We start from the raw sequence: 26,753 nt of genomic DNA, 5'->3' as shown, positions 1-26,753 counted from the left end.
TGGAAAATTTCAGCCAAAATTGTTCAGCCATATCTAAGAATGCATAGTTGTGCGCATCTTAAAAGATTCCAGCAATTTTTTCTTTTAACAACTTGGCCACCTCCATGCTTTGGAGCGGGTTCTGAAATTTGGCAGGAGATGGCCTTTTTGACAGGGATGTGCCTTTTGCCCTCCCTGTAAAAATCTCCTCAAACTGAGCCAAGTTATAAGCCTTTGAAAAATCACATGTTCATTAGAAATGGATTCTAGCAGCTAAAATCTCTCACTGAACATGCTCCATCAGCTCACAACCTGTTGTGTGGGTGGATTGAGCATGTGCTATTCCCACAGAGCAACTGAGCATGCTTCCTCCAATCCAAGGCCAGTACAGGAGTGAAGTCAGACTGTCCAGGTAATGGCTGCTCTAAGTTGGGCCCAGGCACTGGACCTATGAGCAGGGACCTCGCTGTCTGGTATTCTCAATGATCCCCCTGCAGATATCCAGGCAGCATAGAGGAGGAAATCACATGATTAGAATGCAGAGGAGACAAAGAGTAGAGATGTGGGGACAGAAACTGACAGTAGCTGGGCAAAGAGACTGGGAAGAGAAGCCTGGAGAGCAGTGGAGGCTGGAAACTGGTGGGGGGGTGGACAGAAGGGCTGGGACTGGTTGGGGCAAAGAAACTGGAACTTAAAAACTATCACAAAGCATATGTACACATGGAGGGAGGAGTGGTGGCAAGATAAGGTTGCATAAGTGACCTTAATTTGGCTATCTCCTACCTTTTGAGTGCTTGACTTTGCAATCTTAGCAACGTTCTTTTAATGTATTTTTGTATGTATAATTATTTATGTAGTGGCATCTGTCTAAAGATTCCAACCCTGCCTATAGTTCCCAATCAGGAACTGAGATCTGAGTGTGTTAGGTTCTATCCTTGCCCGCTAATCTTAACCTGGCCTCCCACAATGCACGTGAAATGGAATTTGGAGGCTACTTTCAGCAATCAAGTTCGACTAAAAATATTGCTTCTTAGGATCTGTCTCCCTCAGCCCTTTGAACAGCACTCTTTATGACTTCACCAGTCTCCTGGTGCTGCATAAATCCTAGTATCAGTCTTTGGAGCCACCCAGTCTGCCACTATAATGATCACTGAGCCATGTTATGGTTATTTTATATGCTTAGAACCAGAGGAGCAAGATCCTGGTTATCCCTGAATGCATGTACAAGGTGGAGAGGACTGAGACAGGAGGTACATAGACTTTTCTCCTCCTAACACAGTGGAAAAACAAAATCCTCATGCTTCTTCACTTCAAGGGGCAGGAGAGTCATAGTGAAGTTGAAGGCGTTACGCATCCCAAACACTAAATACATGGCTGAGGCACATCAAAGCCTTGTGCACCTCCAGCCCATGCACCAGCTTGTGGTCTAAAACCAGGTCGATAGGAAGGGCCATGACATACCTTCAAACCAGTAACTGAAGAGCTGCCTTCTCATCTCTAAACACAATGCCTGTCTCAGCACTCTGGAAGCACAATGCCTCCAGCAAATATCACATACATATAGTTCAAATTACAAATGAGTAGTTTGGGCACAGTAAAGAAAGAAAAGCACACAGTAGCACTAGAAGTGTGTCAAAATTACAAGACTTAATATTTCCAGTGGGTGGAGGAGCCATACCAGGCAGGAGATACAATACACTTCCCAAGACACCTCCCAAGACATGGTGCTTGCAGATGTTACGTCTTTCTCTGGGTATGAAGAGATCACGAGAAGTTACTACGTCTATGAATTCCATGTAGCCAATGCATTCCAAGCTCAGCCCTTCTAGCCAGTTCTCTTTCTGCAGCACAGTTATGACCACTCCATACACTTATGTGGGAAAGGGTTTGATTGTGATGGGGTGTAGTCAGCCTTTGTGACTCCCTGATAGGGCCTTCATAGTCTTATTACATCTCTTTGGAAGAAGCAGTGAGGAAAAGAGCAGCAAAGGTGGGTCCTCCAAGTTTGCTGAGAGAAGATTCTCTGGAGAAACCATTTTGAAAACTAGAGAGACCAGGCACGCCAAGGGCTAGAGGGGGTAGCAACAGCAATCAGGGCTCTGCTGGCCCTGATAAAAGGAGCTGCCAGGCCTTAGCCATGCAGTTGTTAGCTGGGACCAGAGACATGAAGGAGGCGGCTCTGGCCAATGGAGACCAACCATTAGATAGAGTTAATGGCTTGCTGAACTTATATAGCTGTGATTGCAGAGAGAAAAGGACCTGAGGATGTCAGCCCTGAGCTAGGGGATGACCCGGGAGGAAGAGGCCCATAGAAATAGCAATGGAGGCTTGAGGTGGCTGCCGTGTGCAGGGTCCCTGAGTTGGAACCTGGAAAGTGGGCAGGTCGGGCTTTTGCCCTGCCACAGGTAAAGTGGCAAAAACCCCTAAAAGGAGACAGATCTTATTTGGGCACCTGAACAAAGGGGTTGAAGACCCTAGCGAGAGAAAATCGATTGTTTATTTATTGGACTCTTTAATAGCCTGGAAGGTATTCACTTGGATTTTGTGAGTTGGCCAAATGACCAAGACACTGAAAACCCACAAAGGTTGACCGGCAGCCTGCAGGAGCACCAGCGGCAAGAGGACGACTGTGGTACCGCCCCCCGTTGCTAGAAGGCACTCAAGAGGTGAGTGCTCCTTTACAGCATCCCTGCTAGTGAAGCCACAATTTGATTTAGAAAGCAGGTAAATAATGATCAGGAATGTAATTTTTAGGCTAAAATTCTACCAGTGCAATAGAAAAAGATTTTACAGTTAATGATCACAGTGGGACTTGGTCTAAGAGCACAATAGGTCTTTCCCATTTGTAATTTCTGTGAAATCAAGTCTATCTGCTGTGAATGCTTCTGAGCCAAAACATACTAGCTAGGACAAAGTTAATGCCCTAGTGCTTCATTCTCTAGTCTAAGGTATCACCCAAACGCAATGAATTCCCCTAATCTAAAGAACAAAATAGTCAATGCTTTTGCTCATTACCATGACCCAATGTGTGGAAGGCTGGACTAACCAACAGCTCAATAATGTTTCAAGTGAACATCTGCTAGCTTGCTTTGCTGGCTCCTTGAACAATGGGGACAGGACAGCAGCTTATCATGATCTGAGTAAGTGTTTAGGACTGCAAGGGGAGAGAGTACTTGAGTGTCAGGGAATAAACAGAAAGTTCAGCCTGTCCTAATAAAAAGAATTGTGTCAGTCTGATGAAACTGGGAATCAATACTATATCCAGCTAAACCATTCCACAGATACTGACAAAGATACCAGGCTGCAGCCAGGATGTCAGATCTGAACTGTGATATTGGAGAAATTGTTTAGAAAAACAATTCATTGGAAGTGCAACCACCACAAACCATGCCCACCGTTGCTCTGAATTTTGTCAAATGAACAAGTCATCAATGATTAGATATTCTCACCAAATTTTTAAAAAGGAGGTTTGTGCTAGAATAGTAGTTCAGTGAATACTAATGTAGCACAAGCAAAACTTTGTTGGATATATTACTTCTTACATTTATAATGGAGAAAATAAGAATACCAATAAAGACAAAAGTTAAATTATTTTTGTTAGGAGGCGGTAGAAGGGGACAGAAGTGTACAACACTGGTATTTTTCATATATATATTTTTGCACTGAAACATTTGTCACTTTGTTTTGAGCAGTACAATACCCTTTTATATTTTGTATTCACGTTAAAAAAACCTTCAAAAATGTCAATTTTAAACCCACCTTCATGTGGACTAGATGCATTTTTTTACTAAAATGGGCTTATTTTCAAGGGAATTAGTTTACTGAAATTATCCAGCAAAATTAGCCCCCTTAAGTATAACACAAAATACATTAAAAATGATGAGTTAATTAATCTTGGGTGATTTTTTTTCTCTCTCTCTACAAAAAGGTATAGTGGTATCTTCCTTGGAATGAACCATAACGAGGAATCTCACACCTCTGTCTGGATGATACTAGATTGTGCTACATTTTATTCTTGATGGTTATGGGTTTCAGGCTTTCAGATCTATTTTGTGTTTAGTAAAAGCAAGAGAAGAGCCTAAAGCAAAACTCCAAAGGTGAACACAGCTAAGCTGTGCAGCATAGGTCAAAATCCACATCTGGATTCAAATGTCTCAAAGGCCCACTCTATCTTGATTGCAGGTTAAATCAACACAGGAATTGCCATACTGAATCAAACCGTTGGTTCATCTCCAAAAGTGGCCATTATCAGCTGCTTCAGAGGCAGAATCAGGCAATCACCTGTACCCAGGGAATGTTTCTTCCTAGCCCATTCAATAGCTAGAGGCAGGCTTATGCCCTGAAGCAACAGGGTTAATTCACCTTAAATCTTTTCTATTTTTAAAGATAGCATTTATTGTTAAAACTTTGGATATTTTGTGTTCTGTATAAATGTCTAATCCTTTTTTGAATACTGTCAAGTATCTGAGAATTGAGCTCCACTGTGCGTGTGTTGTGTGTAAAAGTATTTATTTTTATACATTTTGAATGTTTCAGTTATCAGTTTAATTAAACATTCCCTTGTTCTTGTAGAAATTTTCCATCTATCTTCTCTAAAACACTGAATACAAGCAGTCCCAAAAGCTATGGTGTTTGGAGCAGAGGGAGGAAGAGCAAATGCACTCAAATTAGGTACCCCCTTGATTTAAAATCAAAGGGTTACTGTATCATGAAGAGCACTGGACTTTACTGTTTGACTTGATTTCTTCCTAGGGTATTGGCTGTTTGGTTTGTTGCTCTTGTTGTTAGAAGCTAATTTGTTTTTTTAATAGAATGATTTTATTTTTAATATATGTTGAAGGTGCTTAGATCTTTCAGTTATCTAGCCCACTCCAAGTCTATGCAGGTTTGTTCCCCACCGACATTTTCCAGCATTGTGTCCTGTCTGGTTTGGAAAGTCCCAAAAATGAAGTCTCTTTTGCTAAAGAAATGTCATGATTCTGTGAAAAAATGCAACATTATTTTGAACATACTAAACAAGAGCTCAACAGGTCCAAATCCTTATGTTCTCAGAGACCCTTGTCCCCAGCTCTCCAAAAAGGAGAGTTACTTCCAAGGCAGCTATTCCTCATCAGCACCACATGGAGCAGAAATGTGTATTTCTCACTTAGATTAATAAAGCCTCCCTCCATGTCACTGTCCTTAGTCAATATTCCTTAATGAACCCAATCATTGCTGTCAACTGCTGGAATGTTGATCCATGAAGTGATCGTTTTCTTACATGCTGCTGTTGACTTGCCTTGGCTCCTTTACAGGCTGCTTTATCATTGATTATACTCTATTTCATACAGAAGTTTGGTATGATGGAAATGGAAAACAAAACAAACAATAATTTGTGGAGTGCTGCTGTTCATTTGAATTTTCCACTCTTCCCTTCCCTTCACACTCCCTCCCTGTCTTCTGTATTCACAGGCTACATGACAGGCAACTGTGTCTAGCTGTCAACTTTCACCATCACCATATCCACAATGTGAAGGTTTCAAGAAAGACAGAAAGTCTGTCTTACGATGAGGAAACGTACAGCATTTTAGGGTTTCCAAGCCTACCATCATTAACTTTTCTGGTTCCTCTGCTGCAACTACCATGCTGCCAATATCCATTCACATCACTTGACTGAAATTAATAGACAGTTATGACATATCCAATACACTGAATAGCACTGCAGGTGCATATCCTGCCTGCAACCTTTGGGAGGCACATGTGCCGAACACATCTAAGCAGCATCTTCATTGTTGTTAGTATTATTGTCGCATATTACCACTGCTATAGCTGGTTGAAAATTAGAATTTCTGTCTCCTGAGAAACTTCTGTTTGTTTTTGTCACTTACAAGGGTGAAAATTTTGGGGAAAACATTTGTGGAATGGAAAATTCCAGAGCATATGGATTTGGAAGTGTCAAAATATTTGGTTTGGAGGTTTTTGGTAAAATGACACATTGTGAAAGTCATGAACCAAAATGTTTTGTTTTGGGTCAGTTCGTCAGTGAACTGCATCTAGCTGAGCTGCTCTGGTGCATCATGGGAGTTGCAGTTAGGGTGCCTCACGTCCCAGTGGCTTGAAACTCCATGGGTTTGCATCTCCCAGAGCACACACCAAAGGCTTCCCATGAAAATGTCTAGAACGTCAATGAATTTGCCACAACATACATACCGGGGAAGTTATGATGGCTTTAGGAGACTATTGCAAGGAACTTGGCAGTGCTGCACTTGAGCAGAGTCCAAAAATGAAATACCATAAGGAACAGTCTATAGCAGTTACCACTAAAATCTTCACAGTCTTAGGGGACTTGGGGTCAATTCCTGCCTCTGCCATTGGCCTGCTGGGTGACTGGACAAGTCACTTCCCTTCCTTGAACCTCAGTTTCTCCCTCTGTAAAATGGGGACGATGATACTGACCTGCTTTGTGAAGTGCTGTGGCATCTACAGATGAAAAGTGCTACATAAGAGCTGGATTATTAAGTACAATGAGACTGTGCAATTGTAAAATAGGCATGAGACAATATTTTAATGGCAACCACTATTCTTGAGTCTGCTGAATAAAAAAATATTGAGCTGACTTACAATTACATTGTGACCTTTTCTCTACAGAACATCATAAGTAGTTTCTACTATAAAGCATTCATACTGAATGACTAATGAATATATGCAGCAGGGATGATTTTTACATTACTCATCAGTATTGCCCAGGGCTAAGCACAGCATAGCATTAATTATTAAGTATCACCCCAGCCTGCTTCCAGCCCTACCTAGCAACATGAGAAATATATTTCAAAAGTAACATTAAAGGTATTAGAGTATGGGAGCAGAAAGGGAAGGCAGTACAGATAAATACCAATTCTTCCAGAGCTTGAATCTCTGTTTGAAATTCACACCTGTTCCCATATCTGAAACACATACCAATACTAGAATTCACCTTTACAAATCCTGACTTGATTAAATATTTGGACTCCATTTTAGACACTGCCAGTACTAGAAAGGTTTAGTTCCTGAACGCGGTGTTTGCTGTGATTTCTTTCTCGAGTTTTTTCCTTCTGTTTTACAAACAGAAGCCACCTACGCTCTCACTTGGACTAGAGCTGGTCAAAGGCTAGGAAGATGACAGATGCACTGCTGTTTACATAAAAGTCTAAGCACTAGTTTGCTGTGACAGATGGGGTTATATTACCTGTCATTCAGATGTATTTAATTTTGCACAGCCACCAAGCATCAAAGAAAATGTTTTTCAGTTCCAGGTTTCGTTATTTTTAGCATGAGTGATTAATTCATTTGAAAAATACTTCACAAAAGTAAATTATTAGTTGTTCTCCTGTTTTAAAAGCTTTGAGGTCATTCGGGACATAAATACTAACTTGTGACTTCGGCAGCCAAACACACAATATGAATAGTGGAAGCAAATGTTGTATGACCTCACATGTAAGCCTAAAGTTATTTGGGCTAAGTGTCTGGCCAGTACTTATGAATGACTGATAAATTTGAAGAAAGCCAGGATTGACTCATGAACTCTTCACAAAACTAGAAGGGACTAAGGTCAGGCTGAGATTTCTGAAACAGTTTATGGAAGCTTGCATCCTGCCAAATCTCACTGAATTTCTACAGGATCCGAGTACCCAACCAGAGCCCTGCACAGGACTATTTTTTAAAAATCCCATTCCCGTCCCGCTCTGCAATACCCACTCCCACCCATGCCCACATTGTTTCTTGCATTTTTATCCTGTACCTTCTTGCAAAAACCATAGATCCCACAAATCCCACCAGAAAGAAAGAGTCCCCCATGCTACTTTAAAAAAAGTCAGATAGTATATACAGTATAACAGGAGTTATATTTTTACATGGTTTAAGCAAGATTTTTTTTTCTTTTGGTAGTAAAAATTGTGTCTGAATTCTGTTTTTATATATTAAAAAAACAGAATTCAGACAATTTTTACCACCAAAATAAAAAAAAATCTTGCTTAAACCATGTAAAAATATAACCCCTGTTGTAATAGACATCAAATCTCTTTTTATTCCTCACTTAAATGTAAGTATTAAAACCTTTATTTAAATCAGAAAAACTTGCTTTACATTGCTGAAATTCTATTTCTGACAAACTGAAGGAAGATTTAGTGTTTTCCTGCAAATTACTGTAGTTTTCTCCCCCCTCTTCCCCCGGTCCCACTCGCACATAGTACATTTTACTTGGATAACAAGAATATCCCAGACTTGTCATAATAAATATCAGAACAACAAATAACATTACAAGGGATACAAACTCATGTTTCAGGGCATAAACCAATTTCTAACTATTGGGGGGATTGGCGTAAACTCTGGTGTTACTGTATGACAATCCTCTGAAGCAGATGGTACTGGACTTGATGGCACAGCGGTCTCCACAATTCCTATATAGCTTTCAGTAGAAAGACTCACGTGCTAGACTGCTTCATTCCTATTTTACTACCTATAGATGAGACATAGATGCCAAATTGAATGTCAGTCAGTTGATCTCATAGATTACGGGTTCCTCAGTTCCGGAAGGTGTTCAGACATAGGCATTACCAGAGCAGAACAATGATTCATCTGGTCCGGCATCCTGGCTCCGCCAGTAGCCAGCGCTGGATGCTTCCGAGGGAAGGTCACTCCCTCCTCAATAATTTACTCCCTTGAGTAAACATAGAAGTGCGTGGGAGGAGAGAATGTTCCTTGACCTCAGCTGGTGATCAGCTGACCCCAGAGCAGAAGGTGGTAAAATAACCCCGGACATTAAATTTTACCCTCGCTGACCACACACTTTGCAGCAAGTGGCAACCAACACTGAGTATGGTTGTTTCAAACCAAGCAAAAAACCAACCAGAAACAACCCCCAGCCAAGCCTATAGCGAAGGCAATTCGGGGGTACTCACACCTCCTAGACCTGGGTGATAAAACCAGCGTAACTCGCACAGGGGCTTTGTCTTGGGGTGAGCCCCCAAAACAATCAGCCCCTCTCCCCCAATCCGCAGGTGCGTTCACACGACACGGCCCCGCCCGGCCCCCAGGCTTGCAGTGTTTCTTGTCAACCAGCCAGTTCGGGCGCCGAAGCTTGTCCCGGGAGGAAGAGCCCATCGGGCACCCCTTGCCCTGAGCGGTTCCCGGCCAGTCTCGGGCTGGCACACCAGGGAATGGGCTCTCTCCTCCGCGCTGCCCTTTCTCCTGGGCGGCACCGAGCGCGCCCCAGAGCAACCCGCCCCGCCACAGGACCCCAGCATCCCCCGCCCGTGGCTGGCTAGCGCGGGACACGGGGGCGTTAACCCGCGCGCTGTCCCTCCCGGGGCACCTCACGCCCCTGGCCGCCCGCGGGGCTCATCCCGGCGGCGGGGGCGAGCCAGGCGCGCAGAGGACGCGTTACCTGGGATGGCCAGATGGGCCAGCGGGAAGGCGCTCAGGGCGGGGGCGAGGGAGCCCATCCAGTCCGCGTTGCTGCCCTCTGCCATCCTCCCGCCGCTTCGCCGGGGCTGCCTGCTGGCGGGAAGGGCGGGCGGCTACCGCGGGGCTCGCCTGCTGCCACCAGCTCCCCCGGGGCCGCCCGCCCTTCGCCTCTCCCGGGGCAGCCTCCGGCTCCTGCCGCCGCGTGGGCACCAGTCCCCTCAGCCGCCCTGGCTACGCGCAACTTCGTACCGCGCCCCCACCCCCGGCGGACATGCCCTGCCCTGCCCGCGCCTCCCCGCCGGGAGCGGAATCACACGGCACAGGGGCCCGCTCCCGGCTTATGTAACAGGTGCGCTGCTCCTCCCCGGCCGCGGCGAGGTATAAAGCCGCTGGGCCCGCTGCCAGCGCCCAGCCCCCTTGGCAAACATCCTCTGGCTCTGCCCAGGGCACCGCCCAGCACCGGGGAGAAGGCGCGACGCGAGCAGCCTCGCTGCCCTCTGGCTGTGCAGAGATCAGCTTTGCAGGACAAGTCAGAGGCGATTTGTCAAGGTCAGACTGAACGCCGCGGGGAGAGATTTGTCTCCGCCCAGCAGCTGGCTCGGCTTCCGACTGCGGCAGGAGGGCCTGAGACGGGGTGCCAAGCCCCCCACCCCTTTTAAAAGAACCGCTTGTAGATCAACCAACAAGTAGAAGCAAGGGATTTAAGGAAGAAACGGGAGGAAAATGGCTCTGACAGCGCAACTTCACATCTAATAAAAACCACGTTGGTAAGAAATCTCCGAAGCTAGGAAAACGTGCCTAGGGAAAACATGAGTAGAGCTGTCCTGGGGGTGGTCATAAGAACATGCTTTATTTGTCAATATCGCAACTGTCTGTGAATGTGGCAATATCAATCCATCTTTTTCTTTTTGGGAGGTGGCGGATGGGGGAGGATAGAGGAAATGTTTCTCAGGTACAGGCTGGCATCCCCCCCCCTCCAAAAAAAAAACATGGTTAAGACACTCTCCGGGGGTGAGGGAGAAGGAGTTTCAAGTCCCTTGTGTGCCCAATTGAGTAACACAACCACTGGGCTATAGAGTTAGGCTCTGTTTGGTAGGTTATACAAAGTGGAACAGGTCCAACAGGAGAGTCAGAGAAACACCAAATCGTCAATGCCATAAGATAGGGAGTGGAACAGCATTCTGGGACTTATGCATCATGAAGGACTTTTGCTCTCAAAAACAGTAGGGATTAGACCCTGGTCAATACCCAGTGATTAGAGCACTTACAGAGGGTAGTAGGAGGAAGGATAGAAACTCAAGCTCAGTTCCCTGAGATGAAGCAGGGATTTGAGCCTGGATCACCAACCTCCCAAATGAACGGCCTGACCCTGAGCGATTGGCTATTCAGGGGTGGATTGGTTCTTCCTTCCTCCTTCCCTCTCTCATTTTTCATTACAAACTTCAAGAGGGCTTTCTTTCATCCCACTGCAGAAAGAAAAAATATTTGGAAACTCAGATTTTTGCAGGATAGAAAATCTTGCCCAGTTCTCATCATAACAAGAGAAAACAAATTACATGGTACCATATCAAATTGTACTTTCACTACAGTTTCAAATAATAAAGTATTAATCGTTCTTTTAAATAGTGAAATAGGTGCAGACACATTCAAAATACAAACTGAAGTGAGCATATCCATCTAGCTCATGGAAGAGCATCTGATAAAGCTTCATATTGCTTTTGGAATTAAATTTCTGAATCCAGGGTAGGCATAGCCACAGGCTGCCATAATGCAAATACCTATTGATACTGACATCAGGATGGGAATCACTTACAAGTACTATATGCCAAGGGCCTTTGGTCTATCATTCACCAAAAGCTTCATCCCTTTATCATCATTCCCCCCCACCCCACACACTAATTATTCTCTGAATATTCAACAATGAAACCCACTCAACTAGCTGAGGAGTCTAAAAACCTATCAGAGATGGAATACATGTGCATAGATCAAGTTACTAGGCAGGAAATAGCCCATCTCATATAAAATTCAAATGCACTACATTCAGATATTAAACAGGTACATTGGTACATATGTGCAGTAATAGCACTGTTTGGACTATCATTTTGTAGCTTCAGGAGAATGGGAATGAATGAGGCAAGACCACACTATCTTACACAACAGTTATTTAATGCAGCCAGAACCAGCAATACCTGAATTCTCGAGATCAGAGTTGACTGCAGGCAGGCCCACACTCAAGAACATTGCCTTCCACACTTTCCATTTTCAGAGCCTCTCTCAAACCACACTCACTTCCTACACAGCTAGGCGGGGTAAAGGGAAACCTATAAGAAAAAGCACATAGCAAATAATTTTATAGAATTTCTATTAGCTTGTCCTCAGTACAAAATTTTATATGGTTACAACACAACTGTGCAAAGTTGAATCAATTCGCATGATACTGATTGGGACACTGTGGTCAGCATAGAATTGGCTAACCTGTGTTTAGTATCATGCAGCACACCTTGCTGACAACACTGTCTACAGTGCCAAAGTCGTGGTTAGCGCTGTGCTGGCTAACTCAACTCTTCATAGTTGTTTACTAACAGCATACATTTTTAATAATGAAAACAAGGCTTATATGGTCACAAAGGCCTCCATGTCCATTTCAAGCCCCGCCTCAGCCACAATAAATCTTTTCAGACTTCAGGAAAGCCTTTAGCACACTAAAATATACCTCCAGATAACTCAGATTATAGTGCAATCAGTTAAAGCACATGCCAAATTTAAGTCCTTAGCAATTTTCTTAGCAGCTGTTAATATGAGTCTGTGTTAGACTACTGTGCTGTATAAGCCTGGCAACAAAGAAATATCTTCCTTGTTAGCCATCCCGGTTGGCTCTCTCATTTTCAGATCCAACTGAGTTCTTGCAACATGTCTTAGATACCCTTCCTGGCTGTCCTCCCAGGTCATCTTCCAGAGCCTCTCTTGGCCTGTGATAAAGCAAACTATTTCCAAAACAAGAGGCAAATCCTAAATATTGTATTATTCCTCACTATACAAGTCATCTACTAAGTAGATTCCTGCTCTCCCCTCAAGAACATATCCTTTTGTCAAATAGGAAGCAGCATAGCCTCCAGGGAACAAACACAGTCTGGAATTCACCGATAGTTTATTCTAATACCTTTTCTACCATCCCACTGCTGTGTGACCTCAGACAAGTCACTGTTTTCTTCACCTGTATCACTAATATAGTGTGTACCTACCCATCAACATAGGAAGGAGTTGAGGTCAGGGCCGGCTCCAGGCCCCAGCACGCCAAGTGCGTGCTTGGGGCAGCATGCCACGGGGGGCGCTCTGCCGGTTGCTGAGAGGGCAGCAGGCGGCTCCGTTGGACCTCCCGCAGGCGTCCCTGCAGAGGGTCTGCTGGTCCCGTGGCTCCGGTGGACTTCCCGCAAGCGTGCCTGCGGATGCTCCACCCGAGCCACAGAACCAGCGGACCCTCTGCAGGGACGCCTGCGGGAGATCCACCGGAGCCGCGGGACCGGAGGGCGGCAGAGCGCCCCCCGTGGCATGCTGCCGTGCTTGGGGCGGTGAAATGGCTAGAGCCGGCCCTGGTTGAGGTTCACTTAAAAATACATACATAATGCTTCACATTCTCTATATTCCAGACACTCGGCCAATCCTACAGTTCCTCCGCTTAATGCTTGTAACTTTTGAGATCTGGCACCATTTCTTCTTCATAGTCTCACGTGTTGCCACAGAGACTCCTAAAAAGCCTCTTGTAGCCTGAATTCTGATATCTGAACCCCAAGGATTACATTTTTTTCATTGGTGCTGGTCAGCTTAGAGGTCAGCCAGGTGCCTGTCTTCTGTGAAGTATTTGCACTCTGCTTCTCTGCCTTTTTATTTATTTATTGCTCTATGCACATTTGGCAAATCTGACAGATTTAACTCCTCATGCAGCAGGACCCAGATGCTCAAGTGAATATGTTGTAGGACTTCTTTTTCTGACAGGCACTGAAAACAGCAGGAACAAAATAGAAGTCAGATCCCACAGTTCAGAGTCTCAAACTTTTCTGCAAAGCCGGCTTGTAAAAATGGGCCTAATCAGGCATGAGTAGAAAGCAGGACCTTTACTTTCTGTATTATAGTTGCATTTTACACAACTTAGAAACTTATTTTATGTACGTTTCACAGTGATTATTACTATTATTTGGTCTCTGAGTAAAGTAGTACACAACATGCCTGCTTCCCCTTACTGTTTGAATCCTCCTCCTGTCTGAGTAGTAGCTGAGGCCTAAATAAAAAGAAGTCATTCTTATGTAGTACATTTTAACATCTGCATGTTTTTCTGACCATCCTGTTATTGCAATGTCAATCAGCAAGGGGAACAGTTGCATGTGAAAAAAAGCTGACCCCACACAGAGCTGCCCCACAACTGGTCAAATAATGTCCAGACAGTATAGCAATAGGAATAAGTAACACATTGGTTCCTCTTCTGCATCAGCTCAACAACAGAACTGGAACAAGATCCATCAGTATGTGGGCATGGGCTGGGCCAAAGAGGAAGTGGTGATCAAATCAGGGAGGATGTCAGCAGAGTCATAGAATCATAGACTATCAGGTTGGAAGGGACTTCAGGAAGTCATCTAGTCCAACCCCCTGCTCAACGCAGGACTAATCCCCAACTAAATCATCCCAGCCAGGGCTTTGTCAAGCCTGACCTTAAAAACCTCAAAGGAAAGAGATTCCACCACCTCCCTAGGTAACCCATTCCAGTGCTTCACCTCCCTCCTAGTGAAAATATTTTTCCTAATATCCAACCTAAACCTCCCCCACTGCAACTTGAGACCATTATTCCTTGTTCTATCATCTGGTACCACTGAGAACAGTCTAGATCCATCCTCTTTGAAACCACCTTTCAGGTAGTTGAAAGCAGCTATCAAATCCCCCCTCATTCTCCTCTTCTTCAGACTAAACAATCCCAGTTCCCTCAGCCTCTCCTCAGAAGTCATGTGCTCCAGCCCCCTAATCATTTTTGTTGCCCTCCGCTGGACTGTCTCCAATTTTTCCACATCCTTCTTGTCATGTGGGGCCCAAAACTGGACATAGTGGTCCAGATGAGGCCTCACCAATTTCGAATAGAGGGGAATGATCACGTCCCTCGATCTGCTGGCAATGCCCCTACTTATACAGCTCAAAATGCTATTAGTGTTCTTGGCAACAAGGGCACACTGTCGACCCATATCCAGCTTCTCGTTCACTGTAACCCCTAGGTCCTTTTCTGCAGAACTGCTGCCTAGCCATTCGGTCCCTAGTCTGTAGCAGTGCATGGGATTCTTCTGTCCTAAGTGCAGGACTCTCCCCTTTTCCTTGTTGAACCTCGTCAGGTTTCTTTTTGCCCAATCCTCTAATTTGTCTACGTCCCTCTGTTTCCTGTCCCTATCCTCCAGCATATCTACCACTCTTCCCAGTTTAGTGTCATCTGAAAACTTGCTGAGCGTGCAGTCCCCACCATCCTCCAGATCATTAATGGAGATACTGAACAAAACCAGCCCCAGGACCGACCCTTGGGGCACTCTGGTTGGTACCGGCTGCCAACTAAACGTAGAGCCATTGATCACTACCCGTTGAGCCCGACGATCTAGCCAGCTTTCTATCCACCTTATAGTCCATTCATCCAGCCCATACTTCTTTAACTTGCCGGCAAGAAGTCGGATGTAATCTTACCCCAACTGGCACCAAATAGGAATTCTAGATTTGCACTGCCATGAAATTTAAAATCCACTGAGCCAGTGTGAACTTCTGCATGCCGCCAAGGCCTGCAATTATCACATTACAGCCTCATACAGCACACCTGTTTTATGTGCGTGCATATGAACACATACGCTGGATTCCATCTGTATCCACAAAAAAGCTGTGGTCCTGAATCAGATCTTACTCACACCGTTGTAATTCTATTCGATGGAGTTACCCCAACATACAGCAGAATGACAGCCGAATCAGTACTTACATTACTGCAGCATTCATTCATAAATCAGGAAATGTGAACAGTAAGATTGCAGCTGTCAATTTACTCTTCCCCCTTGTCCACAGATATTAAGATATAGGGTAATATTTAGGGTACAGCTACATTTCAAGCTAGGAGTATAATTTCCAGCTCAAGGAGACACATACTCATACTAGCATGCTAAAAATAGAGTGTAGCTGTAGCAGTGCAAGCAGCAGGAGGGGCTAGCTGCCCGGAGTACATGCCTAAAGTCTCAGATAGGTATGCAGCCAGGGTGGTTATCTCCTCATGCTGCCACAAGTGCACTCTGTTTCTGGTGTCCTAGCTTGACCAGAGCTAGCACAGACATTTCTCCTCAAGTTGTAAATCACACCTCTAGGTGTCAGCTAGTCAGTACAATTGAGTAGAAATTGGTGCAATTTCCACACCAAGGGAGAGTAAAGGAATAACAGTACAAACCAACTAACATGAGAGGCTAAAGAGTAAGGGTATGTCCATACTGGCAGAGCTACAGTGCCAGGAGTTACAGCACTGCTCAGAGAGCGCTGAAGGGAAACCACTTTTGTGTGTTCATGCTGTCAGCTGCCTTTGCAATTGCGTGTTCACACTTGCAGCGGTATTTAGAGTGCTGCACTCTGGGCAGCTATCCCACAGAGCACCACTTTCTTTTCTGCCTCTAAGAGTTGTGGGAAGACGGAGGTGGTAGTGGGGAAGTCAAAATGCCCATTGTGATCCTGGGAGATCCTGCCTACCCCTTAATGCTTTGGCTTATGAAACCATACACGGGGCAACTTGACAGAAGCAAGGAGCGGTCCAACAACAGGCTGAGCAAGTGCAGAATAAGTATTGAGTGTGTTTTTGGCCGTTTAAAATCCCGCTGGTGCTGCCTCTGTGGGAAGCTGGACCTGTCTGATGACAATATTCCCATGTTTATAGTCGCATGCTATATGCTCCATAATGTTTGTGAAGGGAAGGGTGAAAGCTTCCTTCAGGGCTGGACCACAGAGGCTCAGCACCTGGAGGCTGAGTTTGAACAGCCAGAGACCAGGGCTATTAGAGGGGTGCAGTGTGGGGCCATAAGGATCAGGGATGTCTTGAGGCAGTAATTTGAAGCTGAAAGCCACTAATATTTGTTGTTATGCTCGGGAGTGCAGTGCTTATAATGCTAGGTGGTGATTGGTGCAGACGATGCAATATGTGAGCTTAACATAATTGTACACTGCTTTGCAGGGCTCTTTTTGCTTTCAATTAATAGAATAAAGATTGCTTTCAAACTAACACAATTCTTTTATTAAAAAACAACAACTGGAGGAGAGAGTCAAACCAAAAAAACCCAACCAACCAACCAAACCACTAGCAGTGAGGGGGATGGAGGAAGGTCCCAGGAGGAGGAGGGCTCCCAGGACGGCTAAAGATTTGTGTATGTCCAAGGATCATATCCATCCTTCTCCTTTGGAGTACAATTCAGTGTGTGCTGTACTTCAGCAGGGCCAAACTGCTGAGGGATGGGTGTTGAGTACAGTGGGTAGTGGGAGTCTGCAGTGCTGGACTGTGAGTGGGGAGGAGTGGAATACAGTGGGTATAGACTGGAGCCAAGAGGTTGATAAGAGTGTGTTGGTGGTGTCTGGGGGGGCACATGGGAAAGAGTTTTGTGACAGTAGCTGCAGGGGAGAGCAGGCATGGAGCTGCTCAGTTTGAAGAGCTAGTATCGCCTGGACCGCGTCCACTTGGCGCTCCATAACGTTTAAGAGCTGCTAAGTGGCTTCATTCTGGTGCACCACGTTCTCCTTTCAATCCCTCTTCTTGCTGTCCCACCACTACTTCAATTCTTGTTTTTCGTCCGCGGAGTGAATCATGAATCTAGACTGTTCTCAGTGGTACCAGATGACAGAACATGGAATAATGGTCTCAATTTCCAGTGGGGGAGGATTAGGTTGGATATTAGGAAAAACTTTTTCTCTAGGAGGGTGGTGAAACACTGGAATGAGTTACCTAGGGAGGTGGTGGGATCTCCTTCCTTAGGAGTTTTTAAGATCAGGCTTGACAGAGCCCTGGCTGAGATGATTTAGTTGGGGATTGGTCCTGCTTTGAGCAGAGGGTTGGACTAGATGGCATCCTGAGGTCTCTTTCCAACCCTGATATTCTGATTGTGACATCACACAGAAAATCCTCCTTAGTTCTTCTTGGTGCATTCTAATTCTGCGCAGCTGTTCAGCTGGCTATAACAAAGAGGGAAGCTGGGCTCTCAGGGTCATCTCTGTGAAGTTTAAATGCAACATTTGAAAGAAGTAGTATTGTTTACAACATAGACAACAGTGATTTAGTGATTTAACACACAGCCAGTACTCTCACACCTGTCACTAAATGGCTGACCACAGGCAAGCGCACATGAGCCACAAGACCCCCAAAATGGATAGTAGCCACAGGGGAAGAGTAAATCCCTCTTCCTGGATCCTGCTGTACACTGGGCACATGGCTCCTGGGGAGAGCCAGCACTGTGTGTGTGAGGGGACTGATAGTCATTCCTGTCCGCACACTTTCCACAGGAGGTGATCATTATGGAAAATAGCTCACTGCTCAGGGTCAGTGGGGAATCAAGGGAGGGTCTTCTCCAAGACTGCAGCTTCTGCCCTGGCCCTATGTGGCTTGCCTATGTGCAGCAATGGTCCCCGTGCCCCCGGGATGGCACAGTGACATGAGAAAGTTACCGTTAATGGGACAAGAAACAAAGCAGCTCTGCCAAAGAACTTGCATCAGTGGATTTCCCAGTATCTCCATGAGAGTTTCCTGGAGATCTGAGAGAGATTCCCATGAAGTAAGAGAGTCAATCAACAGCCTGTTCCGTCACTCAGACTAGCCATGCAGTGGGAGACAAGCCTGCTTTATGCAACCCTTCTACCTCCCAACAACTTGCTTCAGCGATTCCCAAAATCAAATCCACTTACCAGGGGTTGCCTCTCCTGTTTGCACTTCGCCAATATCTGACAGCTGTGACTGGTTAGCCTCCTCTGAGGTAGAAAAGAGCTCCTGGCTGCATGCATCTCTGACCTCCGAATAATCCTCTGCCTCTGGGTCCCCTTCCCCCTCCACATGCTCATCCAAGATTTCCTCCTCCTGGATCAGTCCACTTTCGACTGGTACACAAGCCACGGAAGTATCCGCAGTGGTCTTCACAGTAGCGGTGGGGTCACCACCGAGTATCGCGTCCAAATCTTTGCAAAAATGGCAGCTTGTGGGCGCAGCACTGGAGCGCCGGTTTGCCTCCTGCCCCTTATGGTAGGCATTCTGCAGCTCTGTCATTTTGACCCTGCACTGCAGTGTGTCCCAGTGTTGGCCCCTTTCTGTCCTGCATCCTGAAATCTGTCCATAGGTATTATAATTCCTACAGCTGGAGCACAGCTGATGAGGTCCAACAGCTCAGCATTGCTCCAAGTGGGGGATCGCCTTGTGCATGGAGCAGCCGTGGCCACCTGGAAAGATGCACTGAGAGCACTGCATGTGATACAGAGCAAACAGGAAGGGACTTTCAAAATCCAAAGGAATTTATGGGGTGGTGATGATGGTTGGTCCTGTGAGTGCAGGGCAGTAGAGTTCAAACCAATAGCCAGAGAGGTGAAAACAGGCATTGTGGGACACCTCCCGGAGGCCAATTGCAGCACTGCAATTAACCACAGTTTCTACACTGGCACTGCAGTGCTGTACCCCGACGCAGAAAGTTGTACGCCTCTTGTTGGGTTGTTTTTTATACAGTGCTACAGCTGCACAGATTCTGCACACTAAGGGCTTGTCTACATTACCCGCTGGATCGACGGGCAGAGATCGAGCCAGCAGGGGTCAATTTATCGCGTCGAGTCTAGATGCGATAAATCGACCACTGAGTGCTCTCCCATCGACTCTGATACTCTGTCAGGGCAAAAGGTGCAGGCGGAGTCAATGGGAGAGCATCAGTCATTGACTTACCACAGTGAAGAGACCAAGGTAAGTAGATCTAAGTACGTTGACTTCAGCTATGTTATTCACGTAGCTGAAGTTGCATAACTTAGATCAATCCCCCTCCTCGCCCCCACACCAAAGCATAGACCAGGCCAAAGTGGCTTGTCAATGTGTACACCTCGTGACTTACAATGCAGAAAGCTGCTTTACTGTACAGAAACTTGCCAGTGTAGACAAGGCCTAAAACAGACCATTTTATTTTATACTTGCATTGTCTGTGGCACTTCTTGCAACATCCTGTTCCTTCCACTTGCTCAGGATGCAATATTACCAATCTCTGTTCACTCATTACTATAGCACTTATTTCACCTTTGTCTTCATCCCTAAGAATACGTCAACACTATAGACACAATAGCAGCATAGCTACGTCACTGTAGTTATGCTGTGTCAAGGTTTTTTCCCTCATTTTGAACTTTAGAGTAAAAATGTTGAGGAGCTGCATGGACCCTTCTAAGCTTAATTACTAGCTTAAATCTGGTACGCTGCCACCAGCCAGAAGTCTGTCTGGCACACTTCTGTTCCCACAAAACCTTCCCTGGGGAATCCAAGACCCAAACCCCTTGGGTCTTAAAACAGGGAGAAATTAACCAACCCCCCAGCTTTCCCCCCACCAATCCCTGGTGAGTTTAGACTCAATCCCTTGGATTCTAAAACAAGGAAAAATCAATCAGGTTCTTAAAAAGAAAGCTTTTAATTAAAGAAAGAAAAGGTAAACATTATCTCTGTAAAATCAGGATGGAAAATGCTTTACAGGGTACTCAGATTCATACAGACTAGAGAGACCACCCTTCCCCTAGCCTGAGATACAAAGTTACAGCAAACAGAGGTAAAAATCCTTCCAGCAAAAAGACACATTTACAAGTTAAGAAAACGAACATAAGACTAATCTGCTTTGCCTGGCTATTACTTACTATTTTGAAACATGAAAAACTAATTCAGAAAGATTGGGAAGCCTGGGTGTATGTCTTGTCCCTCTCAGTCCCAAGAGCGAACAACGAACAAAACAAAAAGCACAAACAAAGACTTCCCTCCACCAAGATTTGAAAGTGTCTTGTCCCCCTATTGGTCCTCTGGTCAGGTGTCAGCCAGGTTTACTGAGCTTCTTAACCCTTTACATGTAAGAGAGACATTAACCCTTAACCATCTGTTTATGACACACCCCCCAAATCTCAGACAGTGTGGAACCACACTGGCGGTGATTTATTCCTAGAACTTTAGAATAAACAGATTAATAAACACATGCACCTTTACCTATACTACTAATTATGTAAACTACAAGACTTTTCACATTTTAAGGACAATTTTTAACCAGTTGATTCTGGGAAACTTTCACGGGAGAGTGCATCAGCTATTTTGTTAGAAGCTCCTGAAATGTGTTGAATTTCAAAATCAAAATCTTGGAGAGCTAAACTCCATCGAAGCAGTTTTTTGTTGTTCCCCTTGGCAGTATGAAGCCACTTTAGCGCAGCATGGTCGGTCTGTAGCTGGAAACGCCGTCCTCAAATGTATGGGCGTAGCTTTTCCAGGGCATACACAATGGCGTAGCATTCTTTTTCACTGATTGACCAGTGGCTTTCCCTCTCCGACAGTTTCTTGCTGAGAAACACGATAGGATGGAAGTTTTGATCCAGTCCTTCTTACATTAAAACTGCTCCTACACCACGCTCAGATGCATCTGTGGTTACTAGGAATGGTTTGTCAAAGTCTGGGGCCCTTAGCACAGGGTCAGACATGAGTGTTGCCTTAAGCTGGGTGAAGGCCTTCTGACACTCATCAGTCCATTTAACTGCATTTGGCTGGGGTCTTTTTGGTCAGGTCTGTTAGTGGGGCAGCGATTTGGCTGTAGTGTGGTACGAATCACCTGTAATACCCGGCCAAGCCTAAGAAGGATTGGACCTGTTTCTTTGACTTTGGGACAGGCCACTTTTGGATAGCATTTACCTTGGCCTGTAGGGGGTTTATTGTTCCTTAACCCATCTGATGTCCCAGGTAAGTCACTCTGTTTTGGCCTATTTGATACTTTTTAGCCTTAACAGTTAGTCCTGCCTGCCTGATGAGCTCAAAGACTTTTTCCAGGTGTTTTGCCCATGAATCAGAAAAAATGGCCACATCATCGAGGTAGGCAACTGCAGATTCTCCCAATCCTGCTAGGAGACCATCTACAAGTCTTTGGAAGGTGGCGGGTGCATTTCACAGCCCGAAAGGAAGCACATTAAATTCATACACCCCTGCATGGGTGATGAAGGCTGACCTTTCTTTGGCGGGTTCATCTAGTGGTACTTGCCAGTACCCCTTGGTTAAGTCTATTGTAGAGATGAACTGGGCATGTCACAATTCCTCCAATAGCTCATCGGTGCATGGCATTGGATAGTTGTCAGGATGAGTTACAGCATTTAGCTTACAGTAGTCCACGCAAAAGCATATTTCTCCATCTGGTTTGGGTACCAGAACCACTGGAGATGCCCATGCACTGGTAGAGGGGTGAATTATACCCATGTATACCAATTATACCAATGTAGCATGTTTTGGATCTCCCGTTTTATAGCAGCTTGGGCATGAGAAGACACCCGGTAGGGTGGGGTTCTAATTGGATGAGCATTACCTGTGTCAATGGAGCGGTATGCCCATTCAGTCCGTCCTGGGGTGGCTGAGAACAATGGAGCGAAGCTAGAGCACAGCTTCTTGATCTGTTGCCGCTGCAGACATTTCGAGGTTGTGGAGAGGGTCACCTCTTTCAAGCCATCGTCACTTTTTTCTTTGTAGTAGACACCTTCAGGCCACTCAGCGTTATCTTCTCCCTGGGCTGTAAACTGACAAACCTTTAAGTCTCTGGAATAAAAGGGCTTTAAAGAATTAACATGGTACACTTTAGGCTTTAGGTGGGAAATGCTATGAGATAGTTAACAGCTCCCAGGTGCTCTTGGACCGTGAATGGCCCTTCTCATGACACTTCCATCTTATGGGCCTGTTGCCCCTTCAAGACCATAACCTGGTCTCCTACTTTGAAGGAACGCTCTCTGGTATGTCTATCATACCAGGCCTTTTGCTCTTTCTGAGCATTCTTTAGGTTTTCTTTAGCAAGAGCTAAAGAGTGTCGGAGGGTGCTTTGTAGGTTGCTTACAAAGTCTAGAATGTTAATTCCTGGAGAAGGCGTAAACCCCTCCCATTGCTGCTTCACCAACTGTAATGGCCCCTTAACCTTGTGGCCATACACAAGTTCAAATGGTGAAAACCCTAAACTGGGATGGTGGTACAGCCCTGTAGGCAAAAAGCAACTGCTGCAACACTAGGTCCCAATCATTGGAGTGTTCATTTCCGAATTAATGTACCATGGTCCCCAAAGTTCCATTAAACCTCTCCACCAGGCCATTGGTTTGATGGTGGTAATGGGTGGCAACCAAGTGATTCACCCCATGAGCTTCCCACAGATTTTTCGTGGTCCCTGCCAGGAAATTAGTTCCCGAATCTGTAAGGATGTCTGAGGGCCAACCTACTCTGGCAAAAATGTCTGTTAAGGCCTGGCACACAGTTTTAGCCCTGGTGTTGCTTAGAGCTACTGCTTCCAGCCATCGGGTAGCAAAGTCCACGAAAGTCAGTATGTACTGCTTTCCTCTGGGGGTCTTTTTTGGGAAAGGACCCAGAATATCCACAGCTACTCGCTGAAATGGGACTTCAGTTATGGGGAGTGGCTGAAGAGGGGCTTTGACTTGGTTTTGGGGCTTTCCCACTCTTTGGCGTACCTCACAAGACCAGACATAATTAGCAACGTCCTTGCCCATCCCCTCCCAGTGGAAGGACTTCCCCAGCCTGTCTTTGGTTCTGTTCACCCCAGAATGGCCACTAGGATGATCATGGGCTAAGCTTAAGAGCTTTCTGCAGTACTTGGTTGGAACTACCAACTGTTTTTGAGGATGCCAGTCTTCCTGGTGTCCACCAGAAAGAGTCTCCTTGTATAAAAGTCCTTGTTCTACAACAAACCGGGATCAGTTAGAAGAACTGAGAGACAGTGAGGTGCTCCGTGCTGCCACCCAAGCTTTCTGAAGGCTGTCATCTGCTTCCTGCTCAGTCTGGAACTGTTCCCTTGAGGCTGGAGACATCAGTTCCTCCTTAGACTGTGGACTTCGGCTTGGTCCCTCTGGAAGCGATGTAGGTGATGAGGTTGTTTTCGTTGGTGAACCACTTTTCGCTGGTGCACTATGCGATATTTCAGGCTCTGGCTGAGCCTCTTGGGTAGGGCTGTCTGCTGCTTCTGCCAGTTCAGGCCCGCTGACGCCCTCTGGCATTGGGGTTGGAGATGGGTTTGCAAGTGCTGGCATCAGTGCTGGCAACGGTTCTGGTGCTGGTTGCTTTTCCAGTTCCGGTTCTGGGACTGGATGCACTATGGCTGTTACCGTCGTTGGCAGGGGTTCTGGGTCCACCACCTCTGTCTGGGTCTCTGGTAACAAAGACAGGGCCATTGTGGACGACTCAGGAACAGGAATGGGTTTGGAAGCTTGCCTGGCTTGGCTGCGTGTAACCATTCCCACCCTCTTGGCCCGCTTCACCTGGTTGGCCAAGTCTTCCCCCAGTAGCATGGGGATGCGATAATTGTCATAGACTGCAAAAGTCCACATTCCTGACAAGCCCTTGTACTGGAGAGGCAGTTCAGCTGTAAGCAAGTTTACAGATTTTGACATGAATGGGTAAACTGTCACTTGGGCCTCTGAGTTGATGAATTTGGGGTCCACTAAGGATTGGTGGATAGCTGACACTTGTGCCCCCGTGTCTCTCCATGCAATAACCTTCTTTCCACTCACTCTCAAGGTTTCTCTTCTCTCCGAGGGTATTTGAGAGGCATCTGGGCCTGGGGATCTTTGGTGTGATGGTGGTGTAATGAACTGCACTCGGTTGGGGTTCTTGGGGCAGTTGGCCTTTATATGTCCCAGTTCATTACATTTAAAGCACCTTCCAGCTGACTGGTCACTGGGCCGAGGTGGGTTGCTGGAGACTGGTGAGGTGAGACAATAGGGTGTCTGGGGCTTTCCTTGGGTTGTAGGTGGGGTTTTGGGTTGCCCTCGGTGATAGGGTTTATTTTTGGTTTGCCCCCTGTGATATTCACTCCCTTTGCTAGTAGCTTTTTTCTTTTCTGCCACTTCCACCCATCTGGCTCTAATCTCCCCCACCTCGGTTACAGTTTTGGGCTCCCCATCTAGGATGTACCTTTCTATTTCCTCAGGAACACCCTCTAAGAACTGTTCCATTTGCATTAGGAGGGACAACTCTTCCAGAGATTTAACATTTGCTCCTGATATCCAGGCATTCCAATTCTTTCCAATGTGGTAGGCGTGTCGGGTAAATGACACCTCTGGTTTCCACCTTAGGGCCCTAAATTGCCGACGGGCATGCTCAGGTGTTAGCCCCATTCTGATTCTGGCCTTGGTTTGAAAAAGTTCGTAATCGTTCGTGTGTTCCTTAGGCATTTCAGCCGCCACCTCTGCTAAGGGTCCACTGAGCTGTGGCCTCAGCTCTATCATGTACTGGTCTGTAGAGATGTTGTACCTATGGCAGGTCCTCTCAAAATTTTCTAAGAAGGCCTCAGTGTCATCACCTGCCTTGTAGGTAGGAAATTTTCTGGGATGGGAAACAGTACCTGGAGAAGGGTTGTTAGGGTTGGCTGTTCCATCCTGCTTAACCTTTGCTAATTCCAGGGCCTGCTGGTGGGCCCCCCTCTGGAGCTCCAAAGCCCTCTGGTGGGCAGCCTCTTTGGCTTGTTCTTCTATTTCTTTCATCTCCAGCTTTCTCCTGTGGTCAGCCTCTTTGTCTTTCTCTTCTGCATCCAGCCTAGCCATTTCCGGTTTAACTGCTTTCTTGGCACTCATTTTTCTGCTTTCTTGTGCTGCCCGCACCCCTCTGCAGCTCAGACTGCTTGGTTAACAGAGATTTTCTAACTAGTTATACCCGAGAGGTAGAAAAAGAAAACAATTCAACTTGTAAATGCCTTTTGCTGGCTGTCTGCTGGCTCACAGCTTGAAGCCTCCTCTTAACAAAGACCCTTGTAAAAAAAACTTAATACCTCTGCCCTCAGGTTGCTTTCTAAGCAGCTAAAAAGGAAAGAAAAAAAATCCAACTGGCTTTTGGTTCCTAGAAATCCCAACGCTGCTCACCATGTCAAGGTTTTCCCCCCCACTTTGAACTTTAGAGTAAAAATGTGGGGGACCTGCATGGACCCTTCTAAGCTTAATTACTAGCTTAAATCTGGTACACTGCCACCAGCCAGAAATCTGTGTCTGGCACACTTCTGTCCCCCCAAAACCTTCCCTGGGGAATCCAAGACCCTAACCCCTTGGGTCTTAAAACAAGGAGAAATTAACCATCCCCCCTTCTTTCCCCCATCAATCCCTGGTGAGTTTAAACTCAATCCCTTGGATTCTAAAACAAGGAAAATCAATCAGGTTCTTAAAAAGAAAGTTTTTAAATAAAGAAAGAAAAGGTAAAAATTATCTCTGTAAAATCAGGATGGAAAATGCTTTACAGGGTATTCAGATTCATATAGACTACAGGGACCCCTCTCCCCCTAGTCTCAGATACAAAGTTACAGCAAACAGAGGTAAAAATCCTTCCAGCAAAAAGACACATTTACAAGTTAAGAAAACAAACATAAGACTAATCTGCTTTGCCTGGCTATTACTTACTATTTTGAAACATGAAAGACTGATTCAGAAAGATTGGGAAGCCTGGGTGTACGTCTTGTCCCTCTCAGTCCCGAGAGCGAACAACAAACAAAACAAAAGCACAAACAAAGACTTCCCTCCACCAAGATTTGAAAGTATCTTGTCCCCCTATTGGTCCTCTGATCAAGTATCAGCCAGGTTTACTGAGCTTCTTAACCTTTTACAGGTAAAAGAGACATTAACTCTTAACCATCTGTTTATGACATGCCGGCATTACCCTGTGGAGTAGATTTAGCCTATACAAATGGAAGGGGTTTTTCCATTGGTGTTGGAACACCAAATAACATTCTTCCACTGATATAGCTGCATCTACCCTGGGGGTTAGATCAGCATAGCTACATCAGTTTGAGGTATGGACTTTTAAATTAAGAACAAGCCAAAGTCTCTAACTGAGTGATCAAGCACTGTCTGTAATACAATTTGTGAACTTCATAGGCCTAGTTGACACTTAAAATTTGGGTCAACAGTTACATTGTTCAGGGTGTGAAAAATCCATACCCCTACCCAAGATAGCTTTGCCAACATAACCCTCATCTGTAGGTGCTGCTAGGTTGATGGAAGAATGCTTCTGCTGAACCAGATACCATTAATCTGGGAGGTGGTATTCCTACACCAAAGGAAAAACCCCTTTCATCAGTATAGGGTGCGTATACACTCTGGGA

The 26,753-nt window shown here is 45.6% G+C and overlaps 2 protein-coding genes across 2 annotated transcripts in view; both read right to left on the bottom strand.

Annotated features, from left to right (window-relative positions):
- The window catches only part of PLCXD2 (phosphatidylinositol specific phospholipase C X domain containing 2), a 30,341-nt gene extending 20,848 nt beyond the window's left edge, over window positions 1-9,493 (bottom strand). Inside the window, exon 1 of the mRNA XM_050960999.1 lies at window positions 9,380-9,493. Within this exon, the coding sequence (XP_050816956.1) occupies window positions 9,380-9,464 (85 nt within the window). The 5' untranslated portion in view covers window positions 9,465-9,493. The remainder of the gene's footprint in view (window positions 1-9,379) is intronic.
- Window positions 1-26,753, bottom strand: part of LOC127054453 (uncharacterized) — a 191,591-nt gene that overhangs the window by 45,525 nt on the left and 119,313 nt on the right. The window lies entirely within an intron of this gene.

The sequence above is a fragment of the Gopherus flavomarginatus genome, chromosome 1, assembly GCF_025201925.1.
Source record: "Gopherus flavomarginatus isolate rGopFla2 chromosome 1, rGopFla2.mat.asm, whole genome shotgun sequence".
Classification (NCBI taxonomy): Eukaryota; Metazoa; Chordata; order Testudines; family Testudinidae; genus Gopherus; species Gopherus flavomarginatus.
This window is presented reverse-complemented; position numbering and strand designations above follow the sequence as displayed.